Source organism: Carassius gibelio, chromosome A20, assembly GCF_023724105.1.
Source record: "Carassius gibelio isolate Cgi1373 ecotype wild population from Czech Republic chromosome A20, carGib1.2-hapl.c, whole genome shotgun sequence".
Lineage (NCBI taxonomy): Eukaryota > Metazoa > Chordata > Actinopteri > Cypriniformes > Cyprinidae > Carassius > Carassius gibelio.
In genome coordinates this window covers 5,790,426-5,813,373 of record NC_068390.1, presented here as the reverse complement: position 1 = coordinate 5,813,373, position 22,948 = coordinate 5,790,426, and the positions used below count along the sequence as shown (strand labels likewise).

General features: G+C 39.6%; 1 protein-coding gene and 1 long non-coding RNA gene across 6 annotated transcripts in view; one reads left to right on the top strand and one right to left on the bottom strand.

Annotated features, from left to right (window-relative positions):
• Positions 1-22,948, top strand: part of LOC127938360 (uncharacterized) — a 172,068-nt gene that overhangs the window by 129,557 nt on the left and 19,563 nt on the right. The gene's annotated exons all lie outside the window — the stretch shown is intronic.
• LOC127938353 (pumilio homolog 2) overlaps positions 1-22,948 on the bottom strand; it is a 167,821-nt gene that overhangs the window by 126,979 nt on the left and 17,894 nt on the right. For all 5 annotated transcript variants that reach the window (XM_052534927.1, XM_052534930.1, XM_052534929.1 and 2 more), the window contains exon 5: positions 8,643-8,830. In XM_052534927.1, the coding sequence (XP_052390887.1) occupies positions 8,643-8,830 (188 nt within the window). The remainder of the gene's footprint in view (positions 1-8,642; positions 8,831-22,948) is intronic.

The following is a 22,948-nucleotide window of genomic DNA, read 5'->3' as shown; positions in this document are numbered from 1 at the left end:
ACCAAAAAAAAAAAAAAAAAAAACGGTAAAAAGAAAATAAGGGTAAAAAGCAATACAAAACAAATAATATGCTGGTTATGTTTTCATTCCGTTTCTCTCTAACTGAATGCAATGTTATTTTCGGCCTCATTATTTATTAATAACATTAACAGTGAAACATGCATCTAACTCCGGCAGGTGGGGTGGATGGAGCTTAGTATAATAAAATCAGAAAAATAAGTCTTCATGCATTTTAAGAAAGAATTGTAGACAAGCATTTACAAAACTGTCAAAGTTTATTCAAAAATAAAGCAATTCATGAATTATTTTCTTGTACTCATTTATTTAGCCTACAAATTAAAATGATAAAAATAACTATTTTTATTTTTATCATTATTATATATTATTATACAGGTTATGCATAAGAATCTTTTATCCAAAACAATTAACAACAGGAACAGGAAAAAAACAGGAAAAAATTACTCCAGAGTTAGTCACAATGCCAGGTTTATTGTACAATTATAATCAGTTGCTATTAAAAGATTATTCCTTTATTATAATTAAACCTATTTCACATAATAATAGTCATTAAAACTGTATGTTAACAGGAGCTTGCTGCATGAATCCGTGAGTACGGTTTACAGATTGGTGGGAACGTATTGCGAAAGTGTGCACATGGATTATGAATTTGTGGGTACGGATTCAAAAACAGAGGGTACAGTTTACAAAAACTGAGCGCACGGATTGGAAATTTGTGGGCACAATTTGTTAAACCAAGGTAACAGTTTATGAATTCATGAGTACGGATTATAAACTGATGTTTTTCATGCCAACAATGTTAATAAAATGATCAAATGCATTTAGTGGCACTCATAATTTTTTATTTTTACCGGAAAAAAAAAATGGCTAGTGGAAATTCTGATTGGCTGGTAACTTTAGAAAGTTACCAGCCACATTGGCTGGTGATCAAAAAAAGTTAATTTAGAACCCTGGTCACGATCATGTGTTGGAACCGCATGCGGTGAGTAAAACTGCTTCAAATATCTCTGTGTTATTAACTTAGCTATCGGTGCGTAAGAACATCAAGTAAACAACATGCGATGTTGTCATCAAACTGCACTTTCCACATGTACAGCTTAAAAAAAAAAAAAAAAAAAAAAAGACGACAAAGAAAGTGGAACTTAGTCATTTTCCAAAACCGCTAAGCAAATATATACAGTTTCAGTACATACCACATAGAGACTGATTGCTGATGCTGCTCTTGTTCAATTTCAGCCTCTGGATCTGATTCTGGATCATAAATATACGCTGAATCTGACGGTTAGCCGTGGTTTGTTTTGGTTGGTTTTGTCCTCACGGTGTCACAGCATCCAGACGCGCTCAACGCAAAGCCTACTGGCGCTCGTGATTCTTTAGCTCCGCCCACACGCCACGCCTCCAGCTACTTGTGTTTTTCCGTGAAAAATCGGTACAGACTATCTTTCTCTTATGCATATAATAAAGCTTAAGACTTTTTGGAGTTATGAAGGATGCAATACTACTCTATAGGTACTCAAGAGTAACAGGATATTGAGTGAAAACGAGCATTTCACCCCCCTTCAATGCTGCAAAATGCATCTGCAGCGGTATTATTACTATGTGCAAAAGCCACTTGATAAAAAGCTTTTTCACCCGAATTAAAGGGGTTTTAGTATGAATAAAATGCTAGTAGCAGGACTGTAAAATGAATAGTGATTAGGATCATTTGATTAAATGAAGAGAGCGCACGCGCTGTAAATAACCATCAGTTATTTAATTAGTTTCCAGGATTTATATATTACTTATATTATTTAATTATATCCTTTCTTAATATTAGTCAACTGTTTGTTATATTTTTTAATGTTATTTTACACTCTATAAGTTATTTAACCGATAGAGACTTTTATTTTGAAAGGCGGCTTGACGGAAGTGCTCAGAGCTCGCTCATGCACGGAGAGCGCGCAATACGGAGAAAGAGAGCGCGCAAAGACGGAGACTGCACACGGCGTTAGGAATTAAGGACACTTTTAAGTGAATTTATGCATCAGATTGTTGTTTTATTTTCAGTATTTTGTTTACTTTGAGTTTGTTGCTCGACACCTGGATGGAAAGGAGAACAAGGTATTTAAGTTCATTTATGCTCTTATATAACGTAACACATATTGCATGTGTCTCTGTTGACATAATTTGATGTTGTTTAGGATGAATGTTAGTGTTAATTGCGTGATTTTATTGCTGTATGGTTGATTGTGTTGTTTCATTTTTATGTATAAGATCTCATTATAATTTCCAATATTGTTTATTCATCTGTTTTAGCTCTTACGGTGTTGTGAAGTCTATAAGGACAATAAACACAAGAGGAAAGACAGTACAACATCAGTGAATGAGTTAAATCCTTTATTCTTCAACCGGGCTGTTACAGTAAGAGCTTGCCCTACTGATTTCATTTGCTGATGTAAATGATGACAGACAAGGGATCAAATTTGTGCACTCCTGTGAAGGAAATTGAAGTATTAAAGGCTGCACAAAACAAGGAAACAGATGATGAGATAGAAGATCGATCTGAAGTTGCAAAGAGAAATGAAGTACGTCGCTCTGACCGTGAACGAGTTCCAACAGAAAAGATGCTTGCATATCAAAGAGAGGAGTCAGAAAAGGCAGAAAAAAGGCTTATGCATGCATATGAAAAATGGAAGGATGAGGCTCGAAAGGCAAGAGGGCTGCTGAAAACAGACATCACTGAAAGCCAATTAGAGTCAATTATAGACATATTGGAAAATGAAAGAGAAACTGCTTGCGATGCAGTGACAAAGGATATTGTAAAGATTGCTTATGAGAGGATCTCCGGTGTGGATGGAGACTTTGACAGTGAGGAAGTAAGGGGGCGTCTTCGTGAACTGCTTGATCGAGATTGTGCTCGCTCCATCTATGGTTCTACGGTCTCACATATCAGCTCAAAGTCAAGTACACTGTACCTGTCTCCTTGTGAACTCCATCCTGATGGCTAAGCGAATAGACGCAGCAGCAGAGCTTGCAGCAAAGGAAGCAGAATATGCAACAACAATGGAGGAAAAGGAACAAAGGGAAAAAATACAACTTCTAAAAGAGAAGCAAAGGAAAGAACTGGATGCTCAAAAGGAGTGAGTTTGAAAGATTACAAGCAGTGAAAGAGGTAAGAGCTGCTAAAGCAAGACTAGAAGTTTATGACAAGAAAGAAACTACTCACTCTGCTAACCAAAATGACGAGCTGCTACAGCCTGTAAGCATTTACACACACAAACCTGTGTATTCATCCTCAGTTAAGCCAACACTCAATGAAAGGGTTTCATCGCCAACCCCCAATGTGGATGTGTCTTACCTGGCACAAGCTGTCCAAGACAGTATAACGTTAAACAGACTTCCTATGCCAGAGCCCACTGTTTTTACTGGTGACCCAATTCACTTCATAGAGTGGAAAGCTTCATTCCAATCACTCATCGACAAAAGACATATTTCCTCAGCAGACAAGTTATACTATTCGAAGAAGTATATTGCTGGGTCTGCTCTGAAAACCTTAGAAGGCATATTTTACAGAAACGATGAGGATGCATGGAAAAGACTTCAAGATCGATATGGACAGCCATTCACTATTCAAAGAACATTTCGAGAGAAACTTGCAAACTGGCCCAGAATCCAGCCAAAGGACTCTGAAGGTCTCCAAAATTTCTCAGATTTCCTGACCACATGTAAGGACGCTATGCCTCATGTGAAGGGACTGGAAATACTGAATGACTGTGAGGAGAATAGGAAACTTGTGAGCAAAATTCCTGATTGGGCGGCTGCCCGCTGGAACTGCCAAGCCACACAAACACTGAGTGAGACACAAGATTTCCCATCTTTCCAAGATTTTGCACATTTCATGTCCATTGAGGCTGAGGTGGCCTGCAACCCAGTCACTTCCTTTCATGCCCTTCACGTTTCTGAAGCTAATAAGGAGAAACATAATCTCAAGGTTAGTAAGAACAAGGCCAGTGTCTTCCACACGAAGTTAGTCACGCAGCATAAGAATCCAAAGCTCACTAGTAAAATCACTAAACCATGTTTGTTCTGTCAAGGTAGTGAACATCAAATTCATGATTGCTCTAAATTCACTGCAAGATCTCTTGAAGAGCGAAGACAATTCATAAAGGACACAAAGCTGTGCTATGGATGTTTGAGACTTGGTCATAATGCCAGAGACTGTCACTCCAGACATAGCTGTAACACCTGTAAGAGAAGACATCCAACCTGCTTACATGATGACGGCTTCATTAGAAAGTTAGTCTTCCTCTCTTCAAGGCCCAGAGAATGCACATGAGAAAGTCACAACATCTTTAAGTGTGGAATCTGGATGCACATCTGCTAACACCTCAATGATTGTGCCAGTGTGGTTGTCCTCACAAAACAACCCAGTCTCTGAGAAACTTGTCTACGCTCTGTTAGACACACAAAGTGACACTGTCTTCATTGAATATGCAGTAAGTCAAAGTCTAAAGGTCGACTCATGCCCAGTGACACTTAAGCTCACCACTATGGTTGGGAAGGATTCGTTGATAAAGTGAAAGAGTTTCTGGTCTTAGAGTTAGAGGCTTTAATTCACCATTAGTACTAGACCTTCCTGCTGCATATACTAAAGAATGTATTCCTGCGGATCGTCCACACATCCCTACCAGAGAGACAGCCAGGTGTTGGAAACATCTTGCTCCTCTGATAGACAAAATTTCCCCACTTCAAGACTGTGAGGTTGGTCTATTAATAGGATATAATTGTTCCAGAGCTTTGGCCCCCAGAGAAGTCATTCTTGGAGCAGAAAATGAGCCATATGCTGTTCGTACGGATCTCGGATGGAGCATTCTGGGCCCTTCCTTGACACATCATGAGTCACAAAGCAGTCTTACTATGTGTCACAGAGTATCTATCAAGGAGATTCCTGCTGTAACGCCAACTGACGTGATTAAAGTGTTGGAGTCAGATTTCAAAGATACTGAAGAAAAGACAAGAGTAGTGTCTCAAGACGACATTATGTTCTTGAACAAACTTGGAGAAAGTATCAGGATGAACAAAGACAGCCACTTGGAAATGCCTCTTCCATTCAAGAGAAGACCCTGTCTTCCAAATAATGAGCCTCTTGCGGTCATGAGACTTCATCTAAAGCAGAGATTAATGAAGAACCAGGAGTACAGAGAGCATTATGTTAAGTTCATGGAAGATGTAATAGAGAATGGTGATGCAGAAAGAGTCATTGATGAAGGGAAGGAAGGAGAAAAATGGTACATACCTCATCACGGAGTGTATCACTCGAACAAGCCAGGGAAATTGCGCATGGTTTTCGACTGCTCCGCAAGATTCAAGGGAACAAGCTTAAACGATCAACTTCTTTCAGGCCCTGACCTTATGAACAGCCTGACTGGCATTCTTTTGCGGTTCCGACAGTACCCTGTAGCCCTGATGTGTGATATTGAGAGGATGTTCCACCAGTTCCATGTTGACAAAGCCGATCGTGATTACTTGCGCTTTCTATGGTGGAGAAATGGAGATCTCAACTCACAGCCTCAAACGTTCCGCATGAGAGTACATCTGTTTGGTGCCTCATCGTCCCCCGGATGTGCTAATTATGGACTAAAGCATCTTGCAAGAGAAGATGAACACCTGTATCCCCTAGGTTCACAATTTATTATGCAGGATTTTTACATGGATGATGGAGTCTCCAGTGTGGAAAGTGCAGAGAAGGCCATAAAGTTGGCTCAAGAAGCTCGCCAACTTTTTGTATTAGGAGGCTTAAGGTTGCATAAATTTGCATCCAATGACAAGGCAGTTTTGGAGACAATTCCGCCCTCTGATACTAAAACCCCTTAGGGTTTCTCGCACCATTCTTGCTCAAAGGAAAGGCTGTTCTTCAAGAAATGTGCCGAAATGGCATGGGCTGGGACGATCCCTTACCTGATGATTTGCAGTTAGGTTGGGAGCACTGGAAGACCGATCTTCTTAACTTGGAGAAGATTCAGGTGCCTCGTTGTATTGTGCCTGCTGGGTTTGGGACAATCATGATGAGAGAGATTCATCACTTCTCAGATGCCAGCATGAGAGGATATGGCCAGTGCTCATACCTTAGGCTCAAGAATGAGCAAGGTGACATCCATTGTTCTTTGCTTATGGCTAAATCTAGAGTAGCCCGCTTAAGGTCACCACAATCTGATGAAATTTACCGCTGATTCGAGAACCGGCTTTACTGACGAGATGCGCATAACGATTGGCCGATCACGATTGGAGCACCCCTACTATAGTGTTTTTCTTTCATTTTCCATGACTGAAGCCGTCAAATGTAACATCAGCGAGGCAAAACTGACATTTATTTGCAAAAATGTTCTTCGATGCGCTTCTTTGATAACTTGTGGTTTAAGGCACCACTCAGCGTTCAAAAGCTGCAAATGCACTTCCCATACGCACTTTTTTTTTCTTACATGCGGTGGTAAAATAGGTGTTTTCGATGTCTACCTAATGTATATTGTTACTGAAACTTCACAATGTTTCACTTGATTATACATTTGGTCAGGAATTATAGTTTGGAAAAAGTCTAACTCAGGGGTGTCAAACATACGGCCCGCGGGCCAAACACGGCTTACAGGGGTATCCAATCCGGCCAGCAGGAGGATTTTAACAATAATATAAAATAATAAAATAAACATCAGTTTGAAAATTAAATAAAGTGTGTTCGCTACAACATTTTATTTTTAATTTAAAGAGGAACAAATTACTAATTAGTTTACATTGATATTACGCCTCGGGAGTCTGGACACTTAACATCCTCATTTTAAAGCGGTGCCAGAATCTCGAGCAGCATGAGGATATGATGATAGCTGCGTTGTAACCATTTTCTTGTGATTTTAAACATCCAAAAGAAGACATCTGGCCTGGAACAACGGACAGGTTATTTAAGGAGACATGGAAAAAGGGTATTATTATCTCAACAACATGTAAGTTTAAATCACAACTCTTGGCTTACATTAAATTACATTGTGACGCACTTGGACAGCTTCGTATGAAGAAAGTAAATGAGCGAGTAGTGTGCAATATTTATCGTGTACTATCATCCTAACTGTTGTTTTAATGATGTGAACTGACATTTTGTAACTTTGCAAAAAAGAAAAAAAAAAAAACATTGTGAGAGTTTTTCAGTGTCAGATGAAGGCTATCAGGTTACAATATAATTCAAGATATGAGGCAAAAATGCCCTGTATTGGTTTTAATATTTATGTCATGATCGTTAAGTAAAGTCTAACTATATCAAGAGTGTTGCTTTCCCGAATGTCAGTGCGATGGCTTTTATACAATCGCTCAACTAAAAAGATGCTAGTATTAAAGCTGCGGTAGGGAACTTTTGACGCTCTAGCAGTTAATAAACAGAACTGCTTGCTTCTTGCGGAAGAACATCGTAGCCGGAACTACTTCTCTCTGTTTATATCTATGAAGAATCACAAAGGTACTGGGTTACTCCGCCGCGGTATCCCCGAAGCAATCTAAAATAGTTAGAATATAAACACTTATTATAGGTGCACCCTAGTGATTCAGGACAAGCCAAAAACACGGTTTGGAAAATGGATTCATGGTGTACTCGCTTATTATATAAATTTTTCTACATTTTGAACACAAACAAAGTTACGGACCGCAGCTCTGATTGGTTATTTTTTACCGGGAGCGATGGAGTTTCTGCAAATGGCAATAGGACCACTGGGAGGAGCCAGAGGAGCTTGATTTTTTTTCACAGATTATCTCTCTCATATTTTATTGTCAGGACATAATGACAGGTTTAATAAATATGTAAAAAATATTTTTTACAAAAGTTCCCTACAGCACCTTTAAGTGTGTTTTATTAGTCACAATGCTGTCTCTGTTAAGCCAAGGAAGTTTTTAACGAGGCCAAAGTAAGACCAATTGTGTGTCTCCGTGCAGCACTAAATATTTTGTTACTGAATTAATCTTTGTTTTTGAACAAAGCATTTGAATCTATGATTCAGTGGCCCGTTCATAAAGATAATCACTTACTTCATTTGCTGCCACCTACTGGTGGCTTTAGTGTCATTTATTTTTCCATGTCAGGCTTAAACCATCTCAAAAACACACTCTGCAAAATATATGTCAATATTCCACACCCCTAAAATAACTAAGCATCATCTTAAAAAAAAAAAAAAAAAAATCCTATACACACATATCTCATTCCTTCTCATCACGAAGCAAACAGTAATAATAAAAAACTTGAACAGTCAGTGAGACTGATTTTTTATTTTGCGTTGGTAAATGAAGATCAGCGCAGACCAAGGCTGCAGGCAGCACACCTTGTTTTTTATCTTTATTTTATCTTAAGTTTTTTTTGTTATGTCTGTATACAATAAAAAGTAGACCCTTTACAGATTAGATTGATGAATTGCTCTTATCTGTACGATCAAAACTGAAAGTGTAATTTAAGTTCTTTTCAGGGTTATCAGGAGAAAATGACTCATAACTCGCATAAGCGTTAATCGACTCCAGAGGGTTAACTTAAAAAAAATCTGTCCTGATCTTAAAACACATTTGCCTTAAAAAGGTTTTATAAAAGATACCCAATGAGTGTAATAGTATAATTGACTCACATAGCCTCCGTTTCTGTAGCGACCATCCATCTTGTCTCCAGGGGAAGAGCTGAGGACATACTCAACCATACTCACACCCAGACCACCCCCCTCTGAGCGTGGGGACAGTACTGAGCTGGCATCTCCGTTTCCATTGTAGCTCTGGCCTGGTCGTCTTTGCACCATAATGGGCTGAGAGACAGAATGATCTGGACACAGCAGAGGAAAATAATATTGATATGACAAAACTTAACCAGAAGACAAATAAATCATTTAAATATGCATTAAGGAAATGAAGCTAATACTACTGTAATGGAGATGTATGCAATATGTAATTTCTAAAATAATAACTACAATGAAAAAATTATTGTAGCTAATGCTAATTTATATTTTTGCATTCTAGTTATTCTTTATAATGGAGCTGCTACCTATTTAACTAAATAATTAAGCACATGCTTTAAAAACAGTTAATTGGGCCAATTCTTAAATTATGTTTAAATGGGTGACAAAATAGAAAGAATTTGTTTCATAATTCATTAACTAAAGTAATCAATTTCAAAACATTGTTAGCAGCAGATAGCCTTATCGTGATTATGAATTTTGCAACATTGACAGTGTTACTGAACTGAAATCAGGACTTGATAGTTTGTGCTACTGAAGACTGCACTAAAAGTTCACATTTAAATGACCATTACACAGTTATCTGAACTAAACCAATACTGAAGAGTTACATAACAAAACTTAATTATTGTTCTGAAACTACTGGTGGAACTGACTGATAAAACACTAATCAGATATCAATTTTGGTATTCCTTGATATCTGCATCATCATTTGAAGATAATTTATGTCTAAATGTCAAAATCTTAATTGCACAATGTGCAAAATACAAGATTTAATGTTAAATATTTAACAAAAGTTAACAGGTCTGCACTGAGTCACACCAGAGACAATTTATAAGAGACATGCCACTTCATCAATCCTCAATACAACTTGCATAAGGAAAACCCGTTAGAGCCCTGCACGGGCCTCAAATCTAGGCCCGAGCCCGGCCCTGGCCCGAGACGCTCAGGCCCTAGCCCGACCCGTGTCTGACAGCTCATCAGAATTATCAGCCCGAGTCAGACACAAGCCCATGTTTTTATTTATTTATTTTATTACATTATTTTATTTTATTATTTTATTATTTTATTTATTAATCTTGAGTACCTATAGAGTAGTACTGCATCCTTCATAACTCCAAAAAGTCTTTAGTTTTATTATATTCATAAGAGAAAGATAGTCTGTACTGTTTTTTCCCGGAAAAACACGACCGCCTGGAGGTGTGACGTGTGGGCGGAGCTAAAGAATCACGCGTTTGGAAGCTGTGACTTTACCGTGAGGACAAAAAAAAAACATCATCCAAAACAAACCATGGCTAACAGTCATTTTCAGCCGTTTATTTGTGATCCAGAATCAGATCCCGAGGCTGAAACAGAACGAGAGCAGCAGCAGCAACGACTCGCTCCGAGCGGGGCTCGAACCCGGGTCTCCGGCATGGGAGGCGGACGCACTAACAAGGAGGCAGAGATATTTTAAGCAGTTTTACTCACCGCCTGCGGTTCCAACACACGATCGTGCCCCTTTTTCGATGGGATTTCGATGGGATATACGGTAGCACACGCTCTTCCGGTAGACGTGCCCTTAGGACCCATATAAGGAAATTCCGCTCCATCTAACGTCACATAGAGCCATACTCGAAAAAAACTTTCCGAAACTTGTGACAAACCGGAAGGAGTATTTTGGGAACAACTTAATTTGTGAAACTTTGTCCATGTTTAGCATGGGAATCCAACTCTTTAACAGTGTAAAAAAACTCCGTATACATGAAATAGCATTTCACCCCCCCCCCCCCCTTAATCAGCCGAGCCGACAGTAAGTAGCCTAAAACATATTTAATCAATTAAGCCTCTCAAATCAAAGCTAATACTTTACTTGGCTACAATAAAATTAATAGATATAAAACACTTCAAGCTTATCACACAGACAGTTTAATAAATGTTTATTTATTAAACCACAGTGAGTAAAATGAAAAAAATTGAAATACTGAGGCAGGCTCGCAACAGCGCTCGCAAACGAAATGAGAAATAGCCTACAATCTAATCAAATTAAATTAAAAACAAACTTGCAGGTTATCTCGTCTCAAAAATGCACCACAGAACATGTCCATTCTTTTTTCCATTTTCCAACAGTTAAACGAAAATAAAGTCCAGTCAAACAAAAAGTTAGAACAGTCTCTTACAGAGCATTGTGGAGAAAAAGAATAGCATCCAGAGTTGAAGGTTTTAACCCAGTCCTCCTCTCTTCCCGCTGCACTGAAGACACGTTCGCTGCTGCTGCTGGCGGGACACTAAACACAGAGCGAGCCAGTCTTGACAGTCGCGGTAGCAGGGTCTCGTGCTGTTTCCACCATAGCAGCACATCTTGTCCATCACCTTCCATGTTGTGATTGAGGCGCATGTATTGCTGTACTTCATCGTCGTCATCCTCGTCCTGTTCCACAATGTTTTCAAACTCGCCCAGCGCTCTCTTCTTTTGCTGCGTGGCCCGCAGCAACAGGTGCAGACACCGAAATGCTCGCTGCTACATGAATCATGACTTTATAGTTATTAGTTGGCCAACTAGGCCATGATTAATATATTAATTTAGAGGCCTATAATAGCTACTACTACAATAAGTGGATATAAGTGAGGTATAATCGTGGGTCGCGCTGATGGAAATACGTGTGTGAGACTGTCATGTCAGTATATGTCAGTGTAATTATAACGGGTTGAATTATCAAATTATGAAAGTTATGAGGTTATGAAATGTCTATTTATGTTTTTCTATCGTCAACGTCAACTTCTCTTTTTAATTTTTTTTTTATTAATGTCTAAAATATAAATAGAAGGTTAACACAAAAAAGGCCCGAGGCCCGGCCCGCATGGGAGCTATAACGTGAAAATTGGCTGAAATGCAGGGCTTTAAAACCTGTAACGGCAAAGATGGCGGTTGTATGCACATGTCCCACCCCTCCTGCTGGAAAGCCAATCATCTGATTTTAACAGTCAAGCCGGGAAATATTTAAGCCTATCGTCTGGTTCCAATGATGTATGCGAACAGTTCAGGAACCCTTGCGAATGCGTAGTAAACGTTTAACCTATAGGGAAAAAGGCATTTTTAAACCTTATTTTGGGACAAAGTCATAAACCTTTTTCAGCGATTTGTATTATATTTTACTGCTGTTTCTGTCGCAGTCTCCTCTGGAGGCGTGGGTTCGAATCCCACTTCTGACAAGCACATAGTTTTTTGCGAAGTCGTGGCCTAATGGCTAGAGAGTCGGACTCCCAATCGAAAGGTTGTGAGTTCGAGTCCCGGGCCGGCAGGAATTGTGGGTGGGGGGAGAGCATGTACAGTTCTCTCTCCACCCTCAATACCACGACTTAGGTGCCCTTGAGCAAGGCATCGAACCCCCAACTGCTCCCCAGGCGCCGCAGCAAAAATGGCTGCCCACTGCTCCGGGTGTGTGTTCACAGTGTGTGTGTGTATGTTATCACTGCTCTGTGTGTGTGCACTTCGGATGGGTTAAATGCAGAGCACAAATTCTGAGTATGGGTCACCATACTTGGCTGAATGTCACGTCACATGCAGTTTTTATGTCCCGGTGACCAGTGAGTGCAGTTCTGACACTATGCCCATTCATTTAGATGGGAGCCTGATCTTGTTAGGTCTGAAATAGCTGCCCGGAGGCGCTGCCAAGATGGCGACCGAGTGGCATGACTTGCCTAAATGGACTTTGGTCACACACAGGGTGCCGTCACACAGAAATTATACATATGCATCACAGAAGTAATAGAACTTCTGACACTCTAGGATATCCCTAATATGAACAAAGCCATTCAGCGATCACTGTATCTGAATTAAAAGATAGAAACATTTTGAATGGTGAAACATTAAGACTATAAAAACTTGACTGCAACAATATATTTATCTGTGTTTTTCCAAGACATCTTGGGTATTTTCAAGATCCATTGCTTACTGACTACAGTATAAAATATTTTTTTTCTGTGGTAAGAAGCTACATTAGATCACAAGAGTAAGTTATTTCAAACACTTGACTGATGTTGTGAAGTAAAGGCATGTTACAATATTCTCTTTTGTTGGACAGCAAGTCATTAGTCATTGCGGCATGTGTTCTTTTTCAAATGCACGTTATAAACAGTGAGGCATTTCCTCATCTTAGAACATAGGCTTGTGGACACAAAGAAACCGGATCAGTTTGTAGATGAATAAAACACACGAAAATTGAACAAATCACCCCAAAAAATTACTACTGTCTGCTGACTAATGACTAACCTGTTAACCAACCCCCCACCCCCCCTCCCATTATGGGACTCACCACTGAAAATGATCCAACTTAAAACTGTAATAGTTCCTGTCTTCAGTGTGCTACACACAAAATTCTGGGGTCTTTTGCAAAGACCACCCTTTGGACTTTACTTTCCATCATACAGAGTTGATAACTGCAAGCTGTTCTATTCGCCGCGCGAGTTTCACTTGTTTATTCTGGTTAGTGTTTACATCCCTCCTCAAGCGCACGTGAGCTCAGCTTTACAGAAACTCGCTGAGCAGATCACAGAGACAGAACAACAACATCCGGACTCATGTTACAATACAGACAGCATGTTACTTGTCCCACAAGAGACAGTAATATATTGGATCACTGTTACACAACAATAAAGGATGCATTTCACTCTGTTCCACGAGCAGCTTTGTGACGTTCTGATCACCTTCTGGTTCATCTTATACCAACCTACAGGCTAGAGCTGCACGATTAATCGTTAAAAGATCGCGGTCTCGATTCAGACACCCTCTCGATCTCATTTCTAAAAGACGACGATTCCCCGAGTCTGTTAAACCTTTGACAAAGTCTTACCGGATCATTCAAATCCGTGTGCGCACTGCCGCTGACACAGAGAGTGCTCTTACCATGTTTGGTTAAGAAACATCTTCACAAACAGTCTTTTCAACTACACAGTATTATATCGTTCTTACAGTCATTTATATTATCACAGAAATACTGGGATAAAGTTTATAGTTTAAATATAAACATTGATGTCTATATGGCAGCGATCAAAATATAACAAATCCCCTTTTGAAAGTACTGCGCTTTAAATAACGTTTGTGTCGATTGCATTGTTTCACCAATAGGTGGCGACAAGTGTCTTAATTTATTTGTCAATGAATTAATTTTTCATTCAAGAGAATCGTTCAAAAACGCTGATTCATCCAGAAATGAAACAAATGTAGTAGGTTTATGAGTGAGTCGTTGAATCAGTGATCTAAACAACTTTTTCATCATTCTAATATTAAAAAAACTGGGGTTTTAAATATATTATATATACACTACCAGTCAAAAGTTTTTGAACCATAAGATGTGTAATGTTTTTTTAAAGTCTCTTCTGCTCACCAAACTATATTTATCTGATCCAAAGTACAGCAAAAACAGTAAAGGTTTGAAATATTTTACCACTTAAAATAACGGCTTTCACTTGAATGTATTTTAAAATGTAATTTATTTCTGTGGTGTGCAGCTGTATTTTCAGCATCATTACTCCAGTCTTCAGTGTCACATGATCTTCAGAAATCATTCTAATATGCTGTTTTGCCATTCAAAAAAAACATTATTATTATTATTATTATTATTATTATTATTATGTTGAAAACAGATGAGTAGATTTTTTTCAGGTTTCTTTGATAGAAAGTTCAGAAGAACAATAATTGTGTGTAATAGAAATATTTTGTTATAAATGTCTGAAAAAAAGATGGACTAATGAAGCAGTCTTGTTTTGACCTCACTGATTGGAGTGTTTTTGAAGCTGCTGCCACTGATCTGGATGAACTCACAGAGACCGTAACATCATATATCAGTTTCTGTGAGGATATGTGTATTCCTACAAAGACTCAACTAAATTACAACAATGACAAACTGTGGTTCACTGCAAAACTCAGACAGCTCCGTCAGGCCAAAGAAGATGCTTACGTGAAGGGGGACAATGTCTTGTATAAACAGGCTAAATACACACTGGAAAAGGGGATCAAAGTGGCAAAGAGGAATTATTCTGAAAAAATAAGGACTCCGTTCACTTCGAACGACTCCGCATCAGTGTGGAAAAGTCTAAAGAAGATCACCAATTCCAAGACACCACCCCCCAGCACTGTGGAGAATCAATGACTGGCAGACGATCTGAACGAGTTTTACTGTAGGTTTGAAAGAACACCCATTACCTGCCCTGAACGTCTCCCCACACAACCATTCACACCTCCTGCAACCCATCCTGATCACCTCTCCAATCAACCGTTCACACCACTCACAATTCCTGAAACCCGCCCTGAACACCTCTCCAATCAAGCGCTCTCACTATTCACACCTCCTGCATCCCCCCTCTCCCCCACACCTGCAATTCAGATTAGCGAGGATGCGGTGTGCCAGGTCTTCCGGAAGCAGAGAAGGAAAAAAGCACCAGGCCCAGATTGTGTTACACCATCCTGTCTGAAATCCTGTGCTGACCAGCTGGCCCCCATCATCACACAGATCTTCAACAGATCGCTGGAACTGTGCGACGTCCCTTCATGCTTTAAACACTCCACCATCATCCCCATCCCAAAGAAATTCTAAATTACAGGACTAAATGACTACAGGACTGCGGCTCTAACGTCTGTAGTCATGAAGTCATTTGAAAAATTGGTGCTGGCTCACCTGAAAGACATCACTGGACCCTTGCTAGATCCTCTTCAGTTTGCCTAGAGAGCAAACAGGTCTGTGGACGATGCACTAAACATCGGACTGCATTATGTTCTGCAACACCTAGACAGACCGGGGACTTAAGTGAGGATCCGGTGGTGGACTTCAGCTCTGCCTTCAACATGATCATCCCAAACCTCCTCTTGCCCAAACTAACTCAGCTCTCTGTGCCCACCTCCATCTGTCAGTAGATCAACAGCTTCCTGACAGACAGGGCTGTGTTCTCTCCCCACAGCTCTTCTCCCTGTACACTAATGATTGCACGTCTAAGGACCCCTCTGTCAAGCTCTTGAAGTTTGCAGATAACACCACACTCATCGGCCTCATTCAGGATGGTGACGAGTCTGCTTACAGACAGGAGGTTAAAGAGCTGGCTGTCTGGTGCACTCTCAACAACCTGGAGCTTAACACGCTCAAAACAGTGGAGATGATCGTGGACTTCAGGAGAAACCCCCCTGGACTCCCCCCACTCACCATCCTGAACAGCACTGTGACTGCAGTGGAGTCATTCAGGTTCCTGGGCACCACTATCTCTCAGGACCTGAAGTGGGACATTCACATTGACTCCATTGTGAAAAAGGCCCAGCAGATGTTGTACTTCCTTTGCCAGGTGAGGAAGTTTATCCTGCCACAGGAGCTGTTGAAACAGTTCTACTCCACCATCATCAAATCCATCCTCTGCACTTCAGTAACTGTCTGGTTCAGCTCAGCTTCTAAATCTGACCTCAGAAGACTAAAGAGGGTAGTCCGGACTGCTGAGCGAATCATCGGTACAACCCTCCCATCTATTCAAGAACTGTACTTATCCAGATTGAGCAAAAGGGCTGACAAAATCACTCTGGACCCCTCACATTCAGCACACTCCCTCTTTGAACTGTTGCCATCTGCTCGACGTTACAGAGCACTGAGCACCAGAACGACCAGACACAGGAACAGTTTCTTCCCTCAGGCAATCCATCTTATGAACAGCAGATAATAACTGTGGAACACTACACTATTTATATTTATATACACACATACTTAGCGTACACATACATTTTTTGCACATAATGTACATGTACATACATAAATTGCTCATTGTAATATACTTGCCATACATTGTCAATTTGTATATTGTTATTCCTTACCCACCTATTTGTATTTTTTTGTATTTTTTATTCCTTGTGTTTTTTGTTCTGTCGCTGTTTTGTTGCACTGCGGAGCTTCTGTCACGAAAACAAATTCCTCGTATATGTGAACATACCTGGCAATAAAGCTCATTCTGATAATCATAGACAGTGCAGTGCCTTGAAAAATGTTACAGCTATTTTTATTTTATTTATTTTTCATATAAAAATATATGAAATCATTCCTGGAGCAATCCAGAAAAATAATGGGTTGAAAGTCACGTCTCATGAGTTTCTATTTCAAATCTGAAGATACCACCATGAAAAATGTGATTCCTGTAACCATTTTTTTAAGACTATGTCTAGCTTAGGTAAAATACCTTTAGATACCTCAGATACCTTTCTAACTAAATCAGGATTTTACAGCTGTGGATATTTTTATGACTCGCTATTACAATGACTCTGATACGTACTGCGTTTTGATTATGCATGTTTTGATGTGTACTGCTTACACAAATTTAGCAAATACATTCCTTATAAGCTTTCCATTGAAAAACAGCGATCTTTCTTCGATGCTTGAGGCTTAGACCTTCATAATTATACATAGTTTGCATTGATGAATTGTGTGCCGTTTCATTCAGTAAACACTGAAGTATGCAAACAAAGAGCGTTCAGTGCGTCGGCGTCCAGGTGCGAGTTAACATGTTAAGAAATCAGACATCGGGAGGGGAAGGGGAATCGAGTGCGATTTTGTGTTTCTGTCGATCTGCAGTCTCTTATGATAGTCCTTCCGCATATTTTCAATCCTCCCCGTTTGCTATTTTACTGGCTACGTTAACATGCACCCAAATAATCTGTTTGTATCAATAATCCAATTGGAATGGATCGGATTGAACCACGAAACTGAAAGGACTGCCCATGTGCAATGACGTAGAAATAATGATGTATGACGCACAGGACAAGTGGCTCTTCCTTTTGAATAAAGTGTTGTATAAATGTTAGTCCTCTCATTATAAAACTCTCCTTTCACTCAGCAATTGTGAAATGAGCAGGACAACCTTGTTTTGGAGACTCATCCACAGGCAACCCGTTTTGGGCGTGGGTAAGTGCTTTTTTTTGCGTGATAAATAGGAGCAGTAAAGCACAGTGGTTTATATGTATATTTATCCATAAACTGGTAAATAATATAACAAATTCAAGCTGCAAGCAGCGATGAACGGGCCCTCGCACACGGGCTCACCGGCAGCGAGTGGCTTTAGTAAATAGGTGAACGGTGCGAAACATGCATTTAAACTCATAAATATAAGTGGAATATATCAAAGTTTACTCCATATTTGTGCGAATATTTGTGTTGCCAGAAGGTGGTGCTCTCATTATAATGGACTATTGGCCTTCAGATGTGTTCAGGGCAGGACTCTTATCGAACGTGAAGTTTGGGGAAGATCGAACAAATTATGCCTGAGTTACAACAACTTCTCTTGCTGTGGCGAGACATCAAAATTTGTCACGACGCCATGGACATGCCCTTTAACAAAAACTCAAGATATCCACAAGTTAACATTGCACAGGCCTTTAGATTAGACTGACTACAAAAAATACATTAATCTCAAAAAAAATTCTAGGAGTAGTTTGTCACAGCATACAACATGTCACTTCCTGTTGCCAGCAGGTGGCGCTATGACTATAACTGAATATGGGCATGTAGATCTGTTAAGGGCAGAAGTCTTATCTAACATGTGAAGTTTGGGGCAGATTGGACATTGTAAGTCTGAGTAACAGCAACTTCATTTTTCATGGCGAAACATCGAATTTTGTCAGGCCGCCACAGACACACCCTTTAACGAAAACTCAAGATCTTCGCAATTTAACATCGCAAAGGACTTTAGATTAGGCATACCAAATTTGGTGTTGATTTGAAGAAATCTCTAGGAGGAGTTCATTAAAATACAACACATGGAAATGACCAAAATTACACAAAATTTGCTCATAATATTAAAAATAACCGACTTCCTGTTGGGTTTAGAATTTTGGTCCAAGAGTCTTTTTTGTAGGTATTGGTGTGTTACATATGTGTGCCAATTTTTGTGCATGTATGTGAAACATAGCTGGAAGGCTGTTGATTTTCTTAGTATAGGTGGCGGTGTCGAGCCATTTTGCCACACCCTCTTCTGAATCCTATATGAGACGAAAATTTTCACCAGGTTTGACGCGTGTGCAAAGTTTCATTACTTTTTGAGCATGTTAAAGCCCTCAAAAATGCGATTCATTCGGTAGAAGAAGAAGAAGAATTAAAGCTGCAAGCAGCGATGAACGGGCCCTCGCACCCGGGCTCACCGCCAGCGAGTGGCTTTAGTAAATAGGTGAACGGTGAGAAATATGCATTTAAAGTCATAAATATAAGTGGAATATATCAAAGTTTACTCCATATATGTGCCAATCTTCCTATTGGCAGCAGATGGCGCTATCATTATAAAAAAATTGGCCTTCAGATGTGTTCAGGCCAGGACACTTATCGAACATGTGAAGTTTGGGGAAGATCGAACAAATTATGCCTGAGTTACAACAACTTCTCTTGCTGTGGCGAGACATCAAAATTTGTCATGACGCCATGGACATGCCCTTTAACAAAAACTCAAGATCTCCACAAGTTAACATTGCACAGGCCTTTAGATTAGACTGACTACAAAAAATACATGAATCTCAAAAAAATTCTAGGAGTAGTTTGTCACAGCATACAACATGTCACTTCCTGTTGCCAGCAGGTGGCGCTATGACTATAACTGAATATGGGCATGTAGATCTGTTAAGGGCAGAAGTCTTATCTAACGTGAAGTTTGGGGCAGATTGGACATTGTAAGTCTGAGTAACAGCAACTTCCTTTTTCATGGCGAAACATCGAAATTTGTCAGGCCGCCATGGACACGCCCTTTAACGAAACCTCAAAATCTTCGCAATTTAACATCGCAAATACCTTTAGATTTAACTGACCAAGTTTGGTGTTGATCTGAATATATCTCTAGGAGTAGTTTGTCAAAGTACAACCCCTGAAAATGGCAAAAACAACGCCAATTTTGCAGAGAAAATTCTAAATAACCGACTTCCTTATGGGATTCGGATTTCGTACCAAGATACTTTTTTGTTGGTATTGGTGTGTTGCATGTGTGTACCGATTTTTGTACATGTACGTGAAAAATAGCTCGAGGCGCACTCCATTGAATGTGCATATGCACTCCGTTGAAAGTTTATAGGTGGCGCAATCGAGCCATTTTGCCACACCCAATGGAATATTGGCCTTCAGATCTGTTCAGGCCAGGACCCTTATCACACATGTGAAGTTTGGGCAAGATCGGACACTTTATGCCTGAGTTATAACATCTTTTATTCCCATGATGAGACATGGAACTTCGTCACGGCGCCATGGACACGCCCTTTAACGAAACCTCAAGTCCTTCGCAATTTAACATCGCAAATGGCTTTAGATTAGACTGACCACAATAAAGACATTGATGTCATAAAATTTCTAGAAATAGTCTGTCACAGTGTAAAAATATGTCACTTCCTGTTGCCAATAGGTGGCGCTATGACTATAACTGAATAGGGGCATGTAGATCTGTTCAGGTCAAGAGTCTCATCCAACATGTGAAGTTTGGGGCAGAGTAACAGCAACTTCCTTTTTCATGGCGAAACATCGAAATTTGTCAGGCCGCCATGGACACGCCCTTTAACGAAACCTCAAGTCCTTCGCAATTTAACATCGCAAATGGCTTTAGATTACACTGACCAAGTTTGGTGTTGATCTCAATAAATCTCTAGGAGGAGTTCGTTAAAGTACAACCCCTGAAAATGGCAAAAGCAACACCAATTTTGCAGGGAAAATTCAAAATAACCGACTTCCTGTTGGGATTCGGATTTCATACCAAGAGACTTTTTTGTAGATATTGGTGAGATACATGTGTGTACCAATTTTTGTACATGTACGTGAAACATAGCTCGAGGCACACTCCGTTGAAAGTGTATAGGTGGCGCTATCGAGCCATTCTGCCACACCCGGTGGAATATTGGCCTGCAGATCTGTTCAGGTCAGGACTCTTATCACACATATGAAGTTTGGGGAAGATCGGACATTTTATGCCTCAGTTATAACATCTTTTATTCACATGGCAAGACATCGAACTTCGCCATGGTGCCGTGGACACGCCTTTTAATGAAAACTCAAGATCTTCACAACTGAACATCGCACAGGCCTTTAGATTAGACTGACCACAAAAAAAATTTCTAGGAGTAGTTCGTCACAGCGTAAAATATGACACTTCCTGTTGCGAATAGGTGGCGCTATGACTATAACTGAATATGGGCATGTCAATCTGTTCAGGTTCAGAGTTTCATCAAACATGTGAAGTTTGAGGCAGATTGGACATTGTATGTGTGAGTTATAGCAACTTCATTTTTCGTGGCGAATCATTGAAAATCGCCAGGCTGCCACGGACACGCCCTTCAACGAAAACTCAAGATCTTCGCAATTTAACATCGCAAAGGACTTTAGATTAGGCATACCAAATTTGGTGTTGATTTGAAGAAATCTCTAGGAGGAGTTCGTCAAAATACAACACATGGAAATGACCAAAATTACACAAAATTTGCTCATAATATTAAAAATAACCGACTTCCTGTTGGGTTTAGAATTTTGGTCCAAGAGTCTTTTTTGTAGGTATTGGTGTGTTACATATGTGTGCCAATTTTCGTGCATGTACGTGAAACATAGCTGGAAGGCTGTTGATTTTCTTAGTATAGGTGGCGCTGTCGAGCCATTTTGCCACACCCTCTTCTGAATCCTATATCAGACGAAATTTTTCACCAGGTTTGACACGTGTGCAAAGTTTCATGACTTTTTGAGCATGTTAAAGCCCTCAAAAATGTGATTCATTCGGGAGAAGAAGAAGAAGAAGAAGAAGAAGAAGAAGAAGAATAAACAAAGCAGATACAAGAGGGTCCTCGCACCTCGGTGCTCGGGCCCTAATAAACGAAGCAATTCCAAGAGGGTCCTCGCACCATCGTTCCTCGGGCCCTAATAATAAACCGAGCAATTCCAAGAGGGTCCTCGCACCATCGTTGCTCGGGCCCTAAATATAGCTGCAAGCAGCGATGGCGGGCTCAAGCCATCAGTGCAACGCCACCCCTGTGGCATCAGGTAAATTGTGCCCAGCGGGCACATGCATTCACAATAGCCCTCTGGCAGTCAGGTTTTAAGGGAAAGGACAGTTAAAGGGTTAATCCGAATCATCTAGACTTTGAAATCACATTCACAGAACAATCTATATAACTTTAGTTACACATTACAATAATATTTGATTCATAAACATTAACTATGTTAACATGAACAATAATTATTTTAAGATAATTAACAATAATTAGGTTAAGACTTGACCATTGGACAAAAAATGGTGACTGGGTCACGGGGGCAGAAGAAGAAAAAAAATTTGTGAAAAAAATGACAAATAGAATAGCAAAAGAATTAAGAATTAATGTGAAGATTAATTTTTAGTCAATTCTGCAAGACAGACTTTTCAGGATAGGAGATGGAATAAAAATAAGCTCCTAAATCTAATGCCAGATTCTGGAAGATATATTCCTCAAAGCATCATACAAAAGTCACTCAGAACCCATCTGTTCATAAAGCCTATATATAAAGTCTTAATATATAGTATTTCACAATACTTCATGGTATTCTAATTAAGTCATTTTTGGGATCTTTTAAGTCTCTCAGAACCTGACACCTTGTAATTCTGGAGACTCCAGGAAAGTTGCAGCTCTGAAAAATGGTGGGACTGTAGACTAAATACTCCCTGATAGTTTTACACCTAATTATTCACTTTAATTCTTAATTATTTTCCAGTTAATGTGTTTCTGTTCTTCTCCACTTGTTTTTTTCTGACCCCTGTGACCCAGTAAGCATTTTGCTGTCCAGTCGTCATGTCTTAACTCTGCAATAACTGTACTGTACTAATTTTGAATATTTCTCATGGGGATTTAATAATTTTGGATTTTCAGTCTGAGTTAAACTTTTGTTTTTGACTCATTTTATCAGTAAAGGAAAAATGGTTAATAATTCTTCACACCTGAATAAAAGGAGTTTTTTTTCTTTTCCAGTCTTCATGGTCAGCTACGTATATAATCACACTCGTTGCCTTCTCTAGTGCAGCTCAACCAATTTACATCCCATTCGTCCGTATTTGTGATATTACAAATCCTGGAAAATATTTGTTGTAGCCCAAACAAGTTGTTCGTTGTTTTTTTCTAAAATGTGATTTTTGTTAAATAAAATTATCCTATTGAATTGGACTTTGAGCTTTGAATCTTTGCAGAACTTTTTTATGCTGAAACAGCAACATTACAGACTAAC